General features: G+C 34.4%; 1 protein-coding gene across 1 annotated transcript; it reads right to left on the bottom strand.

Annotated features, from left to right (window-relative positions):
* Positions 1-15,077: 15,077 nt before the first annotated feature.
* On the bottom strand, positions 15,078-18,176 carry LOC114749695 (uncharacterized). The gene is made up of 5 exons (XM_028938236.1): positions 17,522-18,176; positions 17,160-17,309; positions 16,942-17,046; positions 16,068-16,477; positions 15,078-15,698 (listed from the first exon to the last, which is right to left on the bottom strand). The coding sequence occupies exons 1-5, from the start codon at positions 18,174-18,176 to the stop codon at positions 15,078-15,080; spliced, it is 1,941 nt and encodes a 646-aa protein (XP_028794069.1).
* Positions 18,177-23,137: the final 4,961 nt, after the last annotated feature.

A 23,137-nucleotide genomic window follows, 5' to 3' on the forward strand; every position in this document is an offset into this window, starting at 1 on the left:
GATAGTATATTAAAGCATTGTAGTTTGTAAAAAATTTAACATCAGTTTTGTCATTCTATTGGAAATAATACTATTCAAGGAATTATCAGCTATAAATGTGTGCTCTACAGAGATTCAGATCTTGGTTTGCAATGTCATGAGAGATTAGCTTTTTCCATTAAACTCAACTCTTGTTAGTAAATTTATTTTTTATCATTTTTGTTGCTAAGCATAGATATCCTCCTATTAAAAGTAATTCTACTCAAGATACTGTCGGACATTAAATATGAATATCTCTTTAAGTGAAAATTTGAATCTTAGTTCATTATGTTATCTGAGACTAAGTAAATTGATATAGGCTCAATAGATTTCTCTATAGTTTGGTTCAAAACCTCAACAATGATGGTTTCTTTTGATTTCTGAAAAGCTGGCTCAAAAAGCCTGTTCAAAGTTGCTTAAATAGTCTGAAACAATTATAGTGGGTTTTTAAGTGTAGCCCACTGAGAGTTTGAGACCCAAAAGTAACAAAAAAACTCAGAGAGGATTCTAAACGCCCAAAGCATAATTGTCAGAATTAAGAAAACAATTAAGCAATAAAAATGCTGTTTATAAACCAATTGAGGCTAGCAAATCACAATATGACGAATCAAGATTTAAATTTTTATTACAAAAAGTGTTTATATTTAGTACTCGTCTGTCCAACAGACTTCGAATAGAATTATCTCTAATAGGAAGATACTTATAGTTAGAAAAAGAAACGACTATCTATAGAGATCTTTAACTGTAGAAAAGAGAAAATGTTTGATCTCAAAGTAGCTAGACTTATTTTCACTGTCATCCATATGCATATTACTTTTGTTATTTTCAGATATTGAAAAGCGCGAAGAATAATATTTTGATCCGAAGATTTTTTTTATCTATTGCTCATATGATATAAACACAAATTATTATATAAACAATATATAATTATCAACATATCAATCAATTAATCTATTTGTTCATTTGAAAGCACACAATATATCATTTGAATTAGTGATTGTTAATTTATTGAACTTTTTTACTCTATCTGAATCCTTAACAAAATATTTGTGCTTATATATAAGTTTTGGTGTATCTTAAAAACAGTATTGCGTATGAATTTTAAATATACAAATAATCATTCTTTCCGAGAAACAGTAGTTAATCCTGCTTCAAACCCCTGTTCTTTTTTTTCCCCCCTTAAAGTTTCATAACAGAAACCCCGTTGTAGATTTATTCATATTTATTCATTTGTACTACCTCTGTTGTTTAATATAAGAGCTAGTTGACTAATCTCAAGATATTAAAAAAGTTAGTTAAATTATTTATTTATAATAAATAAATATTATCTTTTTTAAAATACCCTTACTAATAATATATATTAGAATTACCCTTTCATGAAAACTTTTAACATGTACAACCATCATAAGGGCTATTTTGAGAAAATATGGATAAATATAAAAGATAATATGGATTAAATTCTTATATTTAGAATCAAATTAAATATTAAACTAACTTTTATATTAAAAACTACAGGTAATATATTAAAGGGATAAGGTCCAATTTTACCCCTGAGCTCTGGGTATGAGTATCCAAAAACTTTTTTTAATAGTAATGTTGCCCCAGAAGTGATAAAAACATAGCAATATCACCCCATCCATTGGCAAAGTTAATTTTAACTGTTAGTTGACCCAATTTTGTTGAGTTGGCTCTGACACATAATGCCACGTATCACTCACCTGTCATGCCACGTTAGCATCATCTTCCTTCCTTTCACTACATCACCCCTGCGCTTATTCAAATCCCAGCTCTGTCCCACCTCCTTCGTCTCAAACCTTCGCCCATATTCTTTAAGCAATCGGCGTCCTGATTACCGCAACCATGATATTATGGGGAAAAAAAGAAAAAACCAAGAACAGTTGGTTTGAGTTTTAAATTCCAGAAATTCTAAACACGTTATTTACCTATCTATACTCGCACACTTATCTCCAATCTGTGTCACAATATTACGTCCACAAACGGTCAGATATCTTCTAACTCCCCCTGTTTAAATTTGCAAGACGCCGTAGTTTCTTAATAATAATAAGCTGACAACTGAGAAAAGGCAAGAGAAGTTAAGATATAGCATGAGATTGCAGGAGCAACAACCTGCCTTTAGTCCATTTAAAAAGCTTGTAAAGTTTGTAGCAACAATTCTCTATTCCACCTGGCTCCTCATGTCTCAGATATTAACGAAAAGTGCACTCTTAATTATTATTCTTTGTGATAAAACTCGTGGGAAAGGAAATGCAAGAATTCATTTTTCAAATGCTACTCATTCCTTAAACAAACAACAACACTACTGGTTTCTTTGAATGAGAAGAAATCTTCGGTGAGAGTCTTCACATCCCTTGTTTATTAGCTCAAAATGGGTCTTGTTAACAGGAGCCACTCCTGTCGCTCCAAGAGCTCCAACTAATAAAAGGCAAACGAAAACAATAGTGATGAACGGTTTTGAAGAGATTATAGCATATACAGTTGTGATTGCCTAGCGCCCCTGTACTTAGTACTAAAAAACAGAGCAATCACGAAACAAAAAAAAGGGTTGTTCTAGCTCCTTTTAGGAGGTTAAGGGCGCCTCCAATTATAGTGAAGAGTGAAAATTGTACTGACCCTTTGAACATAAGAAGGAGGCATCAAGGATCGGAGCATGGCCAAGTACTCGTTCATTTGCTTGAAGCGATTACGCTCCACGGCAATGTGGGTTATCCCATGACTTCTTCACATCTTGCAACACCGAAGAACAATCCCAATTCACATTGCCTGTGATCCCAGCAAAGCGTCTCTCTTGCTCCGCTTCTAAACCATAACCAAGTCCTAACATGTAACTATAGTTCAATGGATCTTGCGGAAAGACCACAGCCTCTATAGCAATTGTTAGCTTTGACGAAGCAGATACGAACTCTTTGGGTTATAAGGAGCGAAAAAGAAAGGAAGATTAACTATTATGAGATCAAATGGGTGAAGGTTGGAGAAGGAGGAGGTGGGGCGGAGCTGGGATTTCAACGAGTGCAGGGGTGATAGGAAGATGATGCTGACATGGCACGACAGGTGAGTAATACGTGGCATTAAATCCTATTTGTCAGAGCTAACCCAACAAAATTGGGTCAACAAACAGTAAAAATTAACTTTGCTAGCGGATGGGACTACATTGCTACGTTTTTAACACTTCTGGGGCAACGTTGCTCGTAAAAAAGGTTTCGGATACTTACAGCTCTCTCAAGTGACAACTTCCGGGACAAAATCGGACTTTATCCCTATATTGAATCAGCTGGCCGATTCTTTTAACCCAATAAGGGAATCACCAATGCGTGCGCAATCAAGAGAGGATCACAATTATGAACCTTGGCAAAAGATTAATGTAAAATGAGGAGCTTCAAATTGTGTGTATATGTATATAGTTGAGTTGTAAATTTTGAACTTCTAGTTGTAAAAACATATCTTAGAAGGTGCTTAATTGTCGTTCATAGCATTAGAGTATGATCTATTCTGACTCTTCCAGTTTACAGTCTAACATTTGCCACGTTAATTTATAACTATAACTATACGTTTTGTTACTTGTCAATGTTTTGGAATTAAGTTAAAACGGAAAATGATATTTCTTTCACCACTTTATAATTTAATACGACTAGTGCACTTTTATCCATCACTTTATTTTTTCAAATCATTTCAAGCTTTGCATCATAATAATAATACTCCATCAAGCAGAAAACGATATTTATGAACGGGGTTGCTAACATACATATAGGGATATATATAAAACCCAGACCCAACTCCATTCAACGGCAAAATCGTCATCTTCCTTCATTTAATTTAGAACGCCAAACACACATATATAAATATGTGCCTTTATATTCGACGGTTTTCCTCCCAAAACAACAGAATCAAATACTCTATAATTAGGAAATTACAATCTCTGTTTTCAGTTGACATAACCTGAGGAAAACGAACGAAATCAATACCCAAACTAAGCAACACTTTCGTGAACCTTTACCCTCTGCCTTGACGGTAGAAAACAGAGACACCAAACAGCCACTCCATTTTCTTTCTTTTCCTCCTCCTTGTACCACAACCGACGCCTTACACCAAGGAAAATATGGGCTCTGTTTCTGACAACCCAAAACAGCGTAGCAAACATACATGCAACGCCATCGATGTATGCATATATGTTATATCAGTTCGGCCAACAAAACCAGAGGAAAGGAATAAATCTCCAGCCACAGAATCAACATGCAAGGAAACATAGAAAGCGACATGAAAGCTCAAAAACCAGCATCATATACCTCATTCTTGCCATAGGACACGAACCAACCGGTCCTCCTCCTCTTTCCTCCATTTTCTCTCACTACCCCATCTCTCTCTCTCTCCTCCCTTACAGCCAAACCACGCAGATAACAGAAAAGCAAATGGTGGGAGATTGATCAGGAGGCTCACCTTGATAGTTTGATCGGTTTGCATGTATGGTTTGGGTCTCCGATCACCTCGCCGGCCACTCCCTCTCTCCTCCGTCTCGCCCTCACTTTCTCTGATCTCTCTCTCTCTCTCCTCTTTCTCTGCTGGCCGATGGAAGAATGAAGAGGAGAAGTGGATTCGAATGACTAAAAGGCAGTTCGAACCTCACCTCTTCCCTTACCATTCTCTTTTTTCCTTTTTTTTTTTTTTAATCGTTAGTTTAATATATTTCAACAGTTTAGATTTTAATTTTTTATAAATTATTTATAAAAAAATTTAAAAATATTTAATGTAATTGCAAACCATTAGAATTAAATTTTAATATAATTTGTAATTTATTATTTATTTATTTTTATAATTTAATATTTTAATAATAGTTTTAAAAAGATTTAAATTTAAACCGTTAAAATATTAATTTAACAGTTAAAAAGGGCAGAGAAAGGAAGAGGGTGGGAAGGGAAGCCGAACCGGATGGTTGGGGCACACGCGTAAGGTGTGGGAGACAAATTCTTGGACCAATTTGTCCCTCTATCATATCTATTCCTCAAATTTTATCCTTTTCTTATTTTTCTGAAATATAAAATATATCCATAAATCATTCAAAAATATCTTATATAGATTTTTCTTATCCATTAGCTTCTTTGACCCATATAATAGTTTCTCTAAAAATTTTGAGTCAAAAGTAAACTGCTAACTATTTTTCTTGAATTTCTTAAGAAAATAGCCATTTACTCTAGAAACTAATCCTTAACCCATTTTATGGATTTTATGCCTCAAATAACTTCTTTATCACTTAAAATAATTTCCCTGAAATTTTCAAATTAATTAGAAACCTTTAAGTTTTTTTCTTAGAATTTTATAAGAAATTAACCCATTTTTGGTCTAAAAACAGCTTTAAAAATATTTAAGCCATTTTTGGGAACAAACTCACTATTACAGAATGAGGAATACTTGACGCTAAATATTTGATGGTTATTACAACAAACCATCAAATATAGTATCTCAAGGAGAAAACTTGACAGTTTTAATAGGAATAGCCAAGTTTCATGGGAAAATACTTGACGGTTTTTAAAAAACCGTCAAATATTCTCCAACAATACTTGACGGTTATGTTATAACCGTCAAGTATTTTTGAGGTAAACTTGACGGTTTCTCCATAAACCGCCAAGTTTTATAATACTTGACGGTTTTTGACTAAAACCGTCAAATATTATTGTAAGATACTTGACGGTTATTAACAGAAACCGTCAAGTATTATCTTTTAAAACCCCCTTCCCTGTTCATTTTGTTCTGCCCAGTTCAAAATTTCTAGCGCCCCCTTCTGCTTCGAACTCTCTAAGCCGCCATACCCACCTTATTTTTGGCCCTTCCCTTTTGTTTTTATTGATTGTCCTCCATCATCGTCCTTCTCTGTATCCTCCTTCATCACTGGGCGTCCTCCTGCATCGTCGTTGTCATGCATTGTTTTCCAGATTTGATAGCTTCAAGTTGGTCCTCCTTCGTCACTCGCTCCCCTTATTTCCTTTAGTGCTTCCTTCGAAATGATTGTAGTTGAAAGAGGATGATAGGATGATGTTAGGACCGTTCACAATGTGCACACGAAAAATGGGTTTTTTTGTTCGGCCGAATGGGTCTTTCGCATTTTGATCATTTTTTGGGTTTAGGGTATTTTAAATTTTTGTTTTCACCATAAATTGTTTGGTAAATAATTGAAATTGCTAATGTTTCAATTTTTGTTTCTGTAATTGAAATTGACTAATTGCTGGTTTTCTGCTTAATTAATATTTCATTTGAAGTTAAATAGAAGGCATAAAGCCTGGGGAATACTAAGTTATAAGTCGTTATGCTGCCAAATTTTTTTCAAATGGAATAGCACATCAGTAGTAGTAGAATATTTTTCAAACTGAAGTGAAAGTGAATTTTTGTTGAATTACTAGTTGCTAACAACTAGAATTACTAGTTGTTAACAAGTGGAATTAAAGAGGGATAAATTTGATCAATAGTGCCTCATGTGTTGACTTTCTATTTTTGTTTAATTCTCACAATATCTTTGAGTCGCTGATCACATTTTTCTCTAAATGGTTCATCTTAGTCGGGGACCATGGGCAAGGAATGGATGTCTGCCAATCGTCTATCAAAAGAATATGGGGATGGGGTAGAAGATTTTATTAAGTTTGCGATTGAGCACACTGATGATCACAACAGGATTATTTGCCCATGTCTTAAGTGTTGCCTTCTGAAGTGGGTTTCGCCATCTGATTGTGAGAGCCACTTAATTATCAATGGAATTGATCAAAGTTACAAGTGTTGGACAAAGCACGGAGAGACAAGAGATGTGAGTAATAGTAGTCAAGGGCATAGTGAAAGATGTGGATCATCTAATCTTGACATGAGTACATGTGAAGCTCATTGTCTCGAGGAGATGACAAATGCGATTGAACGGGAACTTGATGATTGTCCTGAAATGTTTGACAGATTGAAGTGTGATGCTGAGACACCTCTATATGAAGGTTGTATTGATTTCACAAAATTGTCTGCAGTGTTGAAACTGTATAATTTGAAAGCAAGAAATGGGTGGAGCGACACAAGCTTCACAGAACTGCTGTTGCTTGTTAAACAAATGCTACTGAAAGAAAATGAGCTTCCAAGTAAAACATATGATGCAAAGCAAGTGTTGCGCTCTGTGGACCTCAGCTATGAGAAGATACATGCTTGCCCCAATGATTGCATTTTGTTTAGGAAGTAGTATAAGTCACTAAGTGTCCTAAGTGTAATGCATCGCGCTACCAAGAGAATGGGAAGCGCCCGAAGAAGGCATTATGGTATTTTCCCATTGTGCCAAGATTCAGACGTTTGTATAGTAATGTAGAAGATGCGAGAAATTTAAGGTGGCATGCGGATGAAGGGGTTAAAGGTGGCATGCTTCGCCATTCTACTGATTCTCCAGAATGGAAGAAGTTTGATATTGAGTATCCTGAATTCAGGGAAGAAGATAGAAATCTACGCCTTGCATTAGCCACTGACGGGATAAACCCGTATGGTATGCAAAGCAGCACCCATAGCACATGGCCAGTGATTTTGTTTATATATAACCTTCATCCATGGCTATGCATGAAATGCAAGTATTCAATGATGTCTATGATAATCTCTGGGCCAAAGCAACCGGGGAAATGACATAGATATATATCTAGCTCCATTAATTGAAGACTTGAAAGTATTGTGGGAGAATGGAGTTAATGTATATGATGCATATAAGGAAGAAATATTCAAGTTGAGAGCTATGTTATTTGGCACAATTAACGACTTTTCTGCATATGGTAATCTCTCAGGGTATAGCATTAAAGGGCAGCTTGGTTGTTCCATTTGTGAAGGAGCACAGATTCCATAAGGTTGAAGCATGGAATGAAAAATTCATATATGGGACATCGTAGATGGTTGCATTGTGATCATCCTTACCAGCAATTCAAATTCAATGGGAATTTAGAAGAAGGTAAGGCACCTACACTGTTAATTGGGAAGGATGTATTTCAAAAGGTGAAAGATATAGATTGTGAATTTGGAAAACCTTTCACGAAGCATGTTGGGACAAGTGGGTGGAAGAAGAAGTCTATTTTCTTTATACTGCCGTATTGGATAACCCTGAATGTGGGACATTTTCTTGATGCTATGCATATTGAGAAAAACGTATGTGAAAGTCTGTTTGGCATATTACTCCATATTCCCGAGAAGACTAAAGATAACATAAATGCCAGGCTAGACATGGTTGAAATAGGGATAAGGGAGGAATTGGCACCAGAGGATAAGGGAACTCGTACATTTCTTCGTCTGGCAGCTCACACGCTTTCTAGAAAAGAGAAAAGTAGTTTTTGTGAGTTTCTTGCTTCAGTAAAAATACCGAAAGGTTACTCTTCTAACATTAGTAACCTTGTTTCAATGAAGGATATGAAGTTAAAAGGTTTAAAATCTCATGACTGTCATGTCTTAATGGAAAACTTTATTCCAGTGGCAATACGGGGCTATTTTACCTAATAAGGTGCGAGTTACGATCACAAAGTTATGTTTCTTCTTTAAGTCTCTTTGCAGCAAAGTGATTAATCCTAGTAAATTGCCAAGATTGCAAACCCGAATCATAGTTACGTTATGCGAACTTGAAATGTATTTTCCTCCGGCCTTTTTTGACATCATGGTCTATTTAACTGTCCACTTAGTTAGAGAGGTCCAACTTGCGGCCTAGTGGTATTTAAGATGGATGTACCCAGTTGAGCGTTACATGAAAATATTGAAAGGGTATGTGAAAAATCGAAGTTGGCTAGAGGGTTGTATCGTAGAGCAATATATTTGTGAAGAGGCCACTAAATTTTGTACCCATTACTTAAAAAATGCAAGTGATATTGAGGTTCCAATGTCTCGTCATGAGGGAAGGACAGATGGAGAAGGGATTATGGGAAAGAAAGTTGTAACTATTTCAAACCAACAATGGGAGTAGGCACATCCATATGTATTGCACAACTCCGAAGAGATTGAGGACTATGTGGATGAGCATATTGATGAGCTAAAGAGGGATAATCCCAATAAACTTGAAAGTTGGTACACCAAAACACACAATAAACAATTTACAGCATGGTTAAGAGAGCAGGTGCATGGCAAGTATAATAATGATCCTAATTCTGTTTCGAAGAAATTAAAGTTGTTGGCAGATTTACCGAGCAAACATGTGATTTCTTTCACAAGCTACCTTATCAATGGGTTCACTTTCTATACTAAACAGCAAGATGATCTGAGTAAACAACAAAATAGTGGCGTAACTCTTGTAGCTAGTACCATGCATATATCGAGTGCCAAAGATAAAAATCCTATCTATGCACGTATGTCATACTTTAGAGTGATTAAGGATATTTGGGAGTTGGATTACATTGAATTTAGAGTTCCGGTATTTGGTTGCAAGTGGGTGGATAATAATAATGTATTGAGGATTGATGACTCAAGGTTCATACAATTGAATTTGAATAAGGAAGGATACAAGGAAGAGCCATTCATTTTGGCTTCTCAGGCTACACAAGTGTTTTATGTCCCTGACCCGGCTACTAAAGGATGGTCTATTGTTTTGTTGAATAATAAAATGAATATTGAAGAGACGGGGTATGAAGACAATGCAATTGAAGATGATCCATTTCAAGGGACATCACTTAATTCTCATTTAAATGAAGATCAATCCATGTATGTCAGGCAAGATCACAATGACGGAATATGGATTTCAAAGAGGGGGAAAGTGTTTCGTAAGAAGATCGAAACAATTCAAACCAAAAAGAATATGCAAAAACATAAGAGTAGAAAAAGAAAAAGATCTTCTTAAACATGCATGTAAATTCTCTTATTATTTTTTTATTCTTTTATTTGTTTTAATTTTGTTCAAGTCAATTTCATCATTAATGACTTTATTTTTCATTTAATGGATTCTGATTCATTTTGTTTAATTGAATTTCATTGCAGATGGTAGACGATAGCAGATCTAGCACCGATAATCCATTCAGCCGAGAGATGCCTCTGACTAGAAGAGACAGTTGCAAGACGAGGCAGCACGCATACAGAGGGGCCTTTGTGTCATGCAAGAGGTCGTGAAAGCTCGAACGGAGGAAAGAAATTTTGTCGTACAGTGGAATAAGAAAGGACAAGCTGTACGGTTAAATAAATTTATTAGCTATATTGAGGTAGTGGCACAAAGCACCATGCCCATTACAGCGCAGCACTGGAGGAGGGTTAATCGTTCAGTGCGAGACGCTATTTGGATAGATTTATCGGTATTCATTTTCTTACAAGCTGCGTGACACTAATGTGTTATTTTATATGTTTTGTAGTTTGCATTTGATATAGATGAGAGCAGGAAGAAGTTTATCGAGGGGAAGGCTGGGAGGGCATTGTGCTCTTTTCGATACTTTGTGACACACAAATACTTGAAGGATCCTTCCACAGCCAACGAGTCCGAGGTTCCTAGCTTGATAGGACCTAGTCAAACCAGAGGATTGGGCTACTTTTGTGACGTCACGTCATGATAGTCAATTTCAAATAATAATCCTCACTCTTTTCAATATTAAATAGTCTATTTTGTTTAATCTATATATTGTTTAATTGTGAATCTACTATGTTTTTGCAGGAATTAAGTACCCAAAATAAGGAAAGGGTAAAGAAGAATGAATATCCCTACCGAAAGGGGCACTTGGGTTATGCGGGCCTCGAGCAAGAGGTGACTCAGAAGGAGGGATCAGATGTCACTGTATCCCGTCAGATGCTGTGGGCATTGGCCAGGCAAAATAAAGATGGCCAAATTGATAATCCTCGCGTTAAGGAGGTCATGGACAGGATGGTGAGTATTATTCTAAATTAAATAATCCTTACGTTATTGTCAAATATCTTTAAGTATGAATAACTATGTCAATGTTTGTTGCACATGAGAGTTTGTCCCAAGAAGTTTTACAGGGGGCATATTCTGCAGATGACCAGGATATATTGAGGAGGGCATTAGGGACTCCTGACCATCCTGGTCTTCTTAAGGGTGTCGGTTATGGAGTCACCAAGAGGGATTACTTCGGGTACTGACAAAAGCCCTCTTCATCGTGCACGCCTTCCTCTACTGAGTTCATGGAGTTGAAGGAAGAAACACACTGGTTAAAGGAGCAAGTTAAAGCGCAAGCGCTCCTAATCAAGTAGTTGATCAAAAATCAAGCACCACAGCCGACTCTGAATCTCAGCCCAAGTGGCAAAGACAGCTGCACATTCCCCTTGCTACCTGAGGTATAATACTTGTGTTTATACAATTACATTCAATAATTTATATATCTAGCTAACTTGTCTCTCATGTTAAATCAGGGTGAAGCGGACATTCAGTGTATAGCAGATAGCCCTAAACATCACACTGTTGCAACGGGCCACATGTTCAATTTACCGGGGGAGAGTATGATTCATAATGTGCCTCTCCCTGCTGATCATGTGAGGGTGCAGTTGAACACTGCTATTGATGCGAATTATGCCCTCCCGATGCCTACCCCAGATGCAAAGACAGTGGCTCAAGCAGTGGGTAGCTTTGTCGCTTGGCCTAGCCGTCTTCTTACATTAGGACATCCTTCAAAGGTATATATGTATAGGTCTACACATTCAGTTGATTTAAAATAAACTTTGTTTTAATTATTAACAGTCTGTTTGTCAGTCTAAGGGGAAGAAGAGCCTATTGGGTGATCACTCATTATCATCGCCATAGAAGCAGCCCTCTGAGCCCGTTCAAACGGTATCATCAAGATTCCGAATATGTCTTGAGGAATATGCAGTTAGGGCCAGATTAGAAAATGGCAAGGATTTCATGATTCCCCTAGAGTTTGAGCCAGAGGTCTACGGTTGACCCTCGTCAGAGTACGTTGCGAATGAAGTATTAAAAGAAATTCTGACGCATGGAATGGCCAGCACAAATGCCTGTAACTTTTATATCAGATATTTGTTAAAACCTTAACTAAATATTTAAGTACTTGAGCATTTATCTTATTGATATCTTTGTTTGTTGATTTAGATATCTTTTCAAGAACTTTATAGCCCCCAATGGCCTTGATAACAAGTTCAAGATTATTAGCCCCCACACTTTTGCTGGCCACGAACCTGATATGAAGAAAGACTTATCCAGAGACTTGTTGGATATCTTCATTTCTAGGGCAGCACCGGGGGCTCAGACTTTGTTTTTCGCCCCTTTCTGTCAAGGGTACGTACGTAGTATATTGAACTTTTCTAAATTCTTTCATTTAAAAAATAATTTGTAATTGTTCTAATTGTCTTTCTTATACTTAGAGGACATTGGATGCTGATTGTGGTCAATCCCATAAAGCTGAGGATTTGGTATCTTGATTCTCTTCATGGGGATCCAACCAATAGACCATTTATGGTTTCATTGTTCAACAAGTAACATTTATATCTATTATTTAAATTTAATTTAATTTCTTGCTTCAATCTAATTTTTGACAAACATTAATATTCAATTTTATTGTCTTCTCAGGGCTTTGTAGCTATACCGTACAAATCAAGCCTTACCCTGCCCCCCGGTAAAAAACGGCCAATTTGACGATATCTTCTCGTGGAAGAAAGTGAAGGTATTCATTACCATTATTTACTATTCTACTAAATATAGTTTATTTATATGATTGACTAATACTATTTCCTAATTCTTTACAGTGCCCACATCAGCCCAAAAAAAGCTCCCATTGTGGGTATTGCGTGATGAAATTTATGAAGGAGATAATTATGCACAATGCTAACACAATCCCTACGCAGGTAATATGCATTTGTTAAAGTTCAATTTATATATTTAAGAATTGTACTTACTGTAGCTTTACATTTATATCTAACTTATGTCATAATTTGTGGTTGCATACAGTACTTTGCCGACACATATTGCACAGTGTATTCATCCGCTTAGATGGAAGAAATCGTTGAAGAGTTGGCAATGGCCTAATTCTGTTAGTGGGCACAAAATAGATAGGGAAGTGTACATTAAGACATTGCATGTATAGCTTTGGTTTCAATTTTGGTTTTGGTTAATTTTGCTGTTGGTTAGTTTTTGGCATTGCACAACTTTAGCAATTGGCTAATTTTGGAATTGGTTCACCTTTTGTACTTGTTTAGAATTTTTATATTACTTGCCTTAAATACAAGTTTTTTTTTAATATCACAGTTGGTTTTGGTTCATGTATATATAATAATGTAAATTATTTTTGGTTCATTAAGATGTATATGGCTGAATTGGTTTGAACGCTGGCCTGCATGGTTCTGTTGAATGAGCCTTTGTTCGGTTTCAAAATTGCAGGGGGGCTGCTGGCACAGCGGAACACGTATTAAAAAAAATTCCCATAATACTTGACATTATTACTTAAAAACCGTCAAGTATTCATATAATACTTGACGGTTTTTCAGAAATAACCGTCAAGTATTTTTAACCATACATGACAGTTCCCAAAATCATCAAGTATTGATACAAATAATTGATGGTTTTTCAGCAATAACCGTCAACTATTTAGACACATAGTTTACGGTTTTTCTAAAAAACCGTCAATTGTTTGAATAATAATTGATGTTTCTTCATTTAAAACCATGAAATATTATTGAAATATTTGACGGTTATTAACCGTCAAATATCTGTGGTTGAAATGTATGACTCCAGTATACTTGATGGTTTTCAACTGTCAAATATGACCCAAAATAACCGTCAAGTATTTGTCATTTTGTAGTAGTGACTTTTCCAAAATATTTCTAAACCCTCAAAATCAATATTCCATAATTTTTTTCAATTTTATTTAGCCATTAAATAATTTTAATGAATTTCTTTTGAAGTGTTGCATTAAAAATCACATTGTCATTGATCAAAACAATGTAACTTAATTATAGATTTCATAGTGTATCTGAATATTGGTGTATATCGATCATTCAAAAGAGGGCTCGTCACCAACATTTCTTAAAAAAGGAAAAGGAGAGAAGAAAAGAAAGAAAAGGAAAGAGAGAGAGAGAGAGAGAGGGAGAGAAAAAGATAAAGTACCGAATATATATTCCACCTGAAGTTTGTCATAGCTTTCACTTTAGATTTTGCTAGTCTTTAGAGCAATCTGTCTCATTTTGTTATTATAAAACACGAACCCTTAGGCATATAAAATAAAATTAATTATTTGGGACAATATCAATCATTATTTGAAGAATCAGTACATATATTTATAATAAGATTATTTTTGTAAAGACAAAAATTTCTAACGAAAAAAAATATATTAGCCAGTGCTGTTGACCTGTTTATGTCATAAACTCAACTACAAAATTAGCCAATATCCTTATCATATGAATATTTACAAATGCTTAATATCACTTCATTCACATGATTTTTGACAGAGGATTATCATAATGCTAAGGGCTTGTTTGGACAAGGACCTAATAGAGTTATGGCTTCTATTCCAGCAACTGAATGTGTTCGATCTTACCATATTTTTATGGGGCAGCATTTCATAAATTATTATTTCTTTTTTAATTTCTCACTCCCTTCTCCAGTAGTACATCAATATAGAAGATTAAACTTTCTTATCTCATGAATTAACACCAAATATCTTCTTAAATCTGATGTCATGTATTCGACTCTTCAGAAGTATGCTGGGAGTGTGATTTTGTTTTGTTAGCTGAAGGATGATAAAAAAAAAAAAGAGAAAGTTAGTTAGTTAATTTTGTGTTGTTATATAATAGACATAGTCATTTTTGACGCACATGTAATTACACTTTACGCCTCTACCCTTCCAAGCAATCTGGCAAATGAAATAATCACAAACAAATGGGTCTCAACTTGGTCCTTAATTCCATTCTGTTCAGCCCCTCGGGCTTATATTGAAACTACAGGCTTAGGACACTAATATCGAAAGGTGAACTGATGCTATTTCATTATTACAGGGTTATCTTGGGCTTCCAACAAGCTGAAATGAAGCCTCTGTACATCTGTTTTCTTCTCATCAGAAGAAATATTCTCTAGACATATATTTAATAAATGACATTGTGAACAGTCCTAAGAGCACAAATAATATTTCAAGTCATAATGATATCTGCAACAGTCCCGCTTTCCTATTAAAGACAGTCCCATAAGCAGAAAAGGCAGTATTGCGAATAACAGGAATTAGTGACAATAGGGAATAAGAGATGGGAACACTTGTGAATAAAATAATGGGAAGCATAGCCCCATGATAGTTTGAGTGCTTCAGCGTGAGATGAATGGCGGAGAGAAATGTGATGATCATAGCCACCATGGAGATAAGAAGTGTAGAAACACCGAAAAGCAACTTTGAAGGTAAGAAATTGAGGAATGCTTCTTCTGAAAAGGGAGACGTAAGGATGGCCAGAAACATCAGAACTGAAGTTGAGGAAGCGACAAGGGATACTATGGTTGAGAGTATAAAAACATTAAAACTCGGTTGTTTTATGAATAATGGGAGTCCAGAATTTTGATCGTTTCCTCCTGGAAGAGTAAAAACTACAGCAAATGTGATAGTGACAATTAAGATGCCAACAAGAGAATAAGAAGATGCTGTTTCTTTTATCCATTCTTCTCCTTGCTTCATTAATTCTCTGTGATGCTGTCTAAATGATGCTTCAGCTGTCATACCTTCATTGTTTTGAAGTACCCTAAAGCTTGAAGGCGTTATGCTCTCAACCTCCTGCATTTATTCCAAGTGGTGTTAATTCAAATTTAAATGCCAACAGAGGCATTGTATTTCACATTCTAAGCAAAATCAGACACTATATACATATATACTCCTCCAGTAGAGATATTTTGTAGTGCAATTTACACTATAAAATGGGTCCTACATTTATGACCGGAGGAGTATATATACAATCAATTGACTGTTTTAGAGAATGACAGAAATTAAAGAAAAAGGAAAATCAATGCATGTGTTTTTGTTTCAGTGAACCTTAAATTAATCAATAATTTCACTGATTTAATTACCAATTCGATATTAAAAAAGCACTGGTGTGGAATTTCACATGACCAATAACCTATCTCTCACGAGAATTTCAAAACTAACCTTGAACCATTGCAGCTCTCTCTGCATTTGTAATGCCGGTCCATAGATGCGGTTAAGAATGATGTCAGGAGCCTTTGCAGCTGCCGCATGCAGCAAAGTATTTCCATTATTATCTTTGCTACAAGCAAAGACATCCTTGAAGCGAAGCCCATGGATAAGGTTGAAAACCCTAGCTTGTCGATGCTCAATGGCATGGTAGAAAATGCTTTGACGTGAGTTGTCCACGGTGAGCAAGATTTCAGGATTTGCATTTGATACTTTAACCACAAACTCAACATTCCCTTCTTTCGCTGCCACAAATAACGCACTTGTGATATTTCCATCTCTTTTGCTTGCATTCCTACAAAGTAGATCAACAAGTTCATTTGCTTGTGCTTGCTGTAACTTCATCTCTTTTATTTTCTTGATTCCTACAATGAGACGTAATCTTTTTTTGTTAGCTGAGTTGATGAGAATCTATGTCAGTATATATATATCAATAAATTCAATAATAATCGTTAATATCAAACATAAAATTTATAACAAGTTATACTATTTATGTGTCATAAATAATGCTGCATACAATATACAGGGCCTATCTAATAATTAAAAACTTTAGAATATTATGTAATTTTTGGAAGCGTGATATGTTAGCTAGAAGATACGCCTACCTATAAAATTATAAGTAGAGAAGATGAGCCATCGAAGCAAATGATGTCCTGCTGCAACTTAAAAAGAAAAAACGGAAAAAGGAAGAAATTAAAGGAAAGCTCAGCTTATATAAAGGAAAAGGTTCAAACAATGTTTTTGTTTCATGTCTTTTCTATAAGAATTTTAATTAAAAATGAAGTTGATCACACAAAGAAGGAAATAAAAAAAAGACATATTTTGCTACCTGGCCCTGTTAGTTTCCCCTGTTTTCTTTCCCTTGTGTCTTCGGCTTCATTTTGGATGGGCAAAAAAGCACTTTGGAAACTTGGGGTTGAATTTGTATCTATATCTAGCAAATGAGAGCATATAATACAAACCAATGAAAAAAAAGAGAGAGTAAATATAATAGTATGATAAGAAAGAAAATCAAGTTATTAGAAATATTTAAGAAGAGATACTAACAGTCATAGATCCATCGTTTCCAGAAGACAAGTTCTGTTGGGCTAGGAATTGTGGAAGTAATGGTTGCGATGCTGTGAATTGGCTCCCAAGCTTTGAAATCAGACGCAAAAAGCAATTCTTGGCATTGACTAAGCAAGTGGTGAGCGATGTCTGAGTATCATATTCACACAATAAATAATATATATTAAATGAGGAAACAATAATTATAACAACCTTTTATCCTTTTGTTTTGATCAACTAAAAAACCCACTCTAATTGAGATAATTTAGAAAATTTAAAAGTATTAACTAGTTTTAGCTAAATTCCTTTTATTTAATATAAAGTTATTAATAGGTAGTTATTATATTATAGATATTACGTACCGAAACATTGTGTTTGCAAACAATAACGAAGAAGAGTAGGGCCAAGAGGATGACCAAAATAGCGGGGTTGGAGGTATTCCAATGGAGTTTGAGAATAAAGATAACGTCCCATTTCATGATGACCACTGCGAAAAGCCGATGTAACCGGAAGTTCGCATGTTAAGTAGCTTGGAATGGCCAGTAGGTAGGGATTCTTGTCCACTAGGCATTTGGCAACCTGAGTGATTCCGGTGACACTGGCAATTAAGAGTGGCGTGGAGCCAATATCATCAACAGTTTCTAGGAATTCTGGATCCTCTAACAGTTTCAGCAACTCTTCCATTATGTTGGCATGACCAAACAAGGCAGCCACATGAAATGGTGTTTTGCCTGAAGCAGTAATCTTTGAGGTTAAGGCATTTGGCTTTTCCTCTAACAATGCTTTTGCAATTTCCCATTTGTTATCACATATAGCTTTGTACAATCTATCATTTTCAGCAATCTCCCTTGCGTGTCTCTCTTCATCCTCGGTCGCCGTGCTTCTTTGTTCTCCAATTCGTCGTTGTATATCTTCCCTTATCTCTCCCAATTTACTCACTCCGTTCATCTGTATTTCTATCAATATTTGATTTAGCCAATATTCTCTATCTCGCCTTATACCAAGCGACCGTGCCATCTTATCTGCTTCTTTCCTAATTTGATAGTAATCTGCAATATTTATGGAGGGTCTAGTGATGGGGAAAAGAAACACAGAGAGATATTGGCGGCTTGTGTGTGTTAGATGTATCCTGGTCCTCTTTCCCGGTTTCTAGGGTGATATGAGGGGATCCATCTATTAATTGTATAACCAAAGACATGCGATGGTTTGTTCATGCGTTTTTTTTTAAAAAGAAAGTGGTTTTTGTCTGATTTAGAAATTTTATGGAAAGTAATATATTATTCTGCAGATTTTATAAAATGTAGAAATAATTTTGCATTTGGTTAAATTCATAAAGTTAATATATTACTTATTCATTTTTAAATTTAATAATATATTTGGGTATTTCTTTTCTTTTATGACAACTGTTATTTTTTATTATTTTCATAAACTACTTAAAATAATTAGTAATTTTTTTAGGTTTTAATTATTTTTAAGAGTTTAGAATACGTTTGTTCAATTTTTTTTTTTAAAAGTTTTTTTCCCTGCTATTTAAGATAGTGCTTTCTTGTGAACCATTACTCAAAAGAAAATGGTTGAGCTAAGCAACCATTACTCTTTTAAATAATTTGAAAATCAGATCATAATATTTTTCAAAAGTATCCTTTTGGGAAAAAAAAACCTTTTTTTAAAAAGAGAGATTAAACAAACGAGCCCTAAACATATAACTGACTAATAAAACTAGCGAGCAATCTTTCTATATTTAGAATATTGTAAAATAATTTGATAAAAAAATATTATGTGTCCCCCCGTTGAAAAAATAAAATAAATAAACAAGAAGAAGAAAGATTTTCTGAATTGCTAGTTGTAATCTCTTGACATGACTCAGCTATAAGACTAAACATATATTATGATCAAATTAGTTAATTATTTATATAGGCCATTCGCTGCTGAAAAATGAAGGTTCAGTAATATAAAGATTGAGTTTTGTATAGAGTGACCTGACCTTGTGGTATATAAAACTGCTTAGGAGGAGCGGATGCACGCATTTTGGCTAGTAGCTATATATGGTGAACTCAATCCCTACATTATTATTTTGTAACCATCAAATTAAATGAGTCGCACAAGTATCACTATATGTACTCCAAAAAATATGAATCCATATATATTGCATTAATTAAGATATAACTAAGAATCAAATGCACTTACCAACTTGACCTTTGGTCTGCTTCAGCGATTAATCTTCACAAAAACTATGCGTACATTTGAGTTCATCATCACACCGCCAACATATATATATCTATATACGTGTGCGCGCTCGCAAAAAAGTCTTGAGTTAACTGTAAAATTCTTCTAACTTTATCCTTTCCTCCATCTACAAGCAATCGTTTTATTATTAGTGCCAATTTGAGTAAAAAAATACCCAAATTATATATCCTTCTTGTTTGCTCATTACTCAGACCTCCTTTCTAATTTATATATATATATAGAGAGAGAGACCTTTCGGATCTCGAAAGCGTCTACTCCTTACCTAATAGTTATTATTTCCTTAATAGCTGCTTCTTTCCACTAAGTTAAGAGTTGGATAATGCATGGCTTATGAAACACCTATGAACTGCGGAATAAATGGAATTAATACATAGTGATATATAGTAAGAGGGTGAGGTATAGCCAAATTTTAGGGAGAATGTAAAATAAAGATATTTTTGTATTGCTATTTTTTCAAAAAGTAACTTTTTTAATTTAAACATTATCAGTTGAATATTTAGTTTGTATTCATCCTTACGTATATTTTAATTATTTTATAACAAGCAACTATGTATACAATTGCGTTGAAAAATGAAAAAAGTAACAATAATGAAATGCACTTATCACTCGTTCTTTGATTCGGCCTCCACAGAAGCAATATTTGCGTGTATAATTGAGTTTAAAAAGAAAAAGAAAGATAAAGATAAAGGAATTCATGAAATGCGCTCACTGCTCGTTCTTTTAATTTGCTTTGGCCCCCACAAAAAGCTATACTAAGATTTCTTTTTTGCCAACTTGCCAAGAATTTACCCCATCTAACCAGCAAAGCATGTTTTGCATCCAACATATGCATGCTTTTCCATTGAATCATCAATTCGTTTCTTTTTCAGTAATTCATATTATAATCTGTCTGATTTTAAATGTAGGAGTTGAATAATTATCGGAGCTTTGCTCTTCATTCTCTGTCTTCTCAAATACGTACGATTTTTTTTTTCAGAACAATAATTCAATCTAACTTTTTTCTCAAAATTTATTTCAAAAAACAATTTTATAAAACTATTCTAAAATCATAAAAGCTAAAAACAAAATCAAATAAGGCCTTAATTTCCATACATCTTCTAGGAGATAAGCAAGGTATCCATATGATTTATGATTTACGTTGTACAATCAAAAGCAAAACAAATGGATGGTTAATTTATGAATTTTTATTTTAATAATTGCACATTAAGAAATTTGAATTGTTCGTATTTAATATAAAATAGGCAATCAACTTTTGATTCATGTCTTCTGCATTCGATAAAGTACAAACAGAAATAAGGAAACCAATCATTTTTTTCTTTTGCATTCCTTCATAACTGATTCGGTTAGTCGTAAGGGTATACCAATAATGTAGTAGTAGAGGAATATTGTAATATAGCAACCAACAGATCTAATTTTGCCTGAGAAACGCTATAAACCAATTTAATTTTTATTTTTAAAATACAAAAAGCCACTCCACAAATAACAATGACCAAGAACGATGATTGAAAATGACAAGAAGATTCATTGATTAATTGTTAATCGCAGAGAATGGTTTAGGGCAGAGACAGAGGCGAGGAACAAATAAAAGACTGGCGAAGGCATAAGAATTAATTGTTCGTTTCAATCATTTTTCAAATTCTTTTAAAAACATTGCAGTTTATTTACTCTATTTTCAATTCATTGTGTATCAGGCTAAAATGAAAGAGAATTTGCCCAAAATTTATTTTAGATACTAGCCTCTGTGCGACACTTGTTAGCTATAAAAGGAAGATCAGAGATGGGCCTCCAAGTACAGAACCCTTCAATGTTCTTCCATACAGAATGATAGCATGATACCACTCGGATGATCATTTTTAGCAACTGGGGGTGCTGGCCAAGAAAAAGGAACTCGGGGCCACCTTAATTAATGTCACCACCGCAAGGAGGATTTTTATATCAAGCAGAGCGAGTTTTTTCACGTCAGTTTGTAGAGGATAGTATATTAAAGCATCGTAGCTCGTCATAAATCTATGTTAATTTTATCATCATATTGGAAACAATCCTATTCCAGGCATTATACGGTACTAGACGTAAGCATATCTCCTAACAGGGATTTGAAAATTGATTCATAACATTATAAGGGATTAGCTTCTTCCACTAGACTAAACTCTCATTGATATTTTTTTTTTTGGCTAAGCACAGATATCTTCATATTAGAGTTAATCATGTTCAAGTCATTATCAGATATTACATGTAGGTACCTCTCTAAGTGAGAAATTGAATCCTAGTTTGTCATGTTACGAGGGAGGGAGTACCTCTCTAAGTGAGAAATTGAATCCTAGTTTGTCATGTTACAAGGGAGGGACTAAGTAAATTGATATAAGCCCCATAAATTTCTCTGCAGTTTTGCTCAAAATCTCAACAATGATGGATTCATTTATTTGGTTTTTTTTTGGGTACAAATGATAGTTTCATTTAATTTCTGAAAAGCCAGCTCAAAAGCCTATCCAAAGTTGCTTAAATAGTATGAAACAGTCAAGACCACAAGGTTCCAGAAAATGGCCCAAGTAATGGTGGTTTTATTAAGTTTAGCCCCCAGGAGATTTAGAGACCAAAAGGTGGAGCCACAAAATGGGTTGAGCCCGTCGGGATAGCTCATTTAGACCCAAAAATTATGAGGGTTAAACTTGTAATTTTTCCTTTTAAATGGGAACTGAGGGCTTAAACGGGCTACCAATTTATGCCATTTTATATTTTTTTCAAAAAACTTTTGTGCAATTATAATATTATTAATTTTTTTACATTGTTAATGATGTTTTGAATATTTAGTTATTTTTATCATTTTGAAATTAAACTTCACAGAATAGTTTGATTTATTTGGTTTTAGACAATAATTTGTCCAATTAAATTGTAAAAAATGGGTTAATTTGGACTTTAATAATGATTTGATTTATATTATATTTGTTGATATTTTAAAACTATATATATTTGATAAGAGAGTATTTTTATACTTATATAACTTGTGATTCTATAATTTGAATTAGAAATTTATGAGTTTCAACAATAATGCTTCTCAAATTAAAGTAAAATAATAGCTAAACTGCTTAAAAGTGAGATTCTTATAAAGAAGAAAAACTTGATACTTTTACCACAAAAGAAGAGCAATTGATTATAGTGATGATGAAGTTTTAAAAAATTTAACGATAATGTTTGTCAATTGCACATTTACATTATTGATGAAACTTTTAGATGTTGTTGTTTTATTGATAGATGTTTTAGATGTTGATGGATATTTAGATATAATAATATTTTGCATTTGTGACTTAATTTTATTAATAATTATGTCTTGTATTAATAATTTCATTGGTTTGTTTTTATTTTTTGATTAAAAATGTGAAAAATATGAAAAATAGTTTTTTTTTTAAACAGGCTGAAAGCCTGTAGGCCGACCTAAGCCTATCATCTTAAAAGTCTGGTCTACCAAATTAGGGTATTTTTAAAATTTTAATCCTGTAAGATTGGCCTTTTTAAGCTCGTCGATCTTACAGGGTCGGCCCGTTTTCCCAGCTAGCAAAAAATAACAATCACCGCAGGGAGGACTCCAGATGCCCAAGCCATAGTTGTCAGAATTAAGAAAACAATAGGATAATAAAAAGGGAAAATTTCAGTGAAGGACTACAGAAGGCAATTTATAATAGTCAAGGACCAAAACTTTCTGAAATTTCACTGTATGACCAAGGGACCAAATTGAA

Source organism: Neltuma alba, unplaced genomic scaffold (genome assembly GCF_004799145.2).
Source record: "Neltuma alba isolate B1F8T4 unplaced genomic scaffold, ASM479914v2 tig00006126_pilon, whole genome shotgun sequence".
NCBI classification, from domain to species: Eukaryota; Viridiplantae; Streptophyta; class Magnoliopsida; order Fabales; family Fabaceae; genus Neltuma; species Neltuma alba.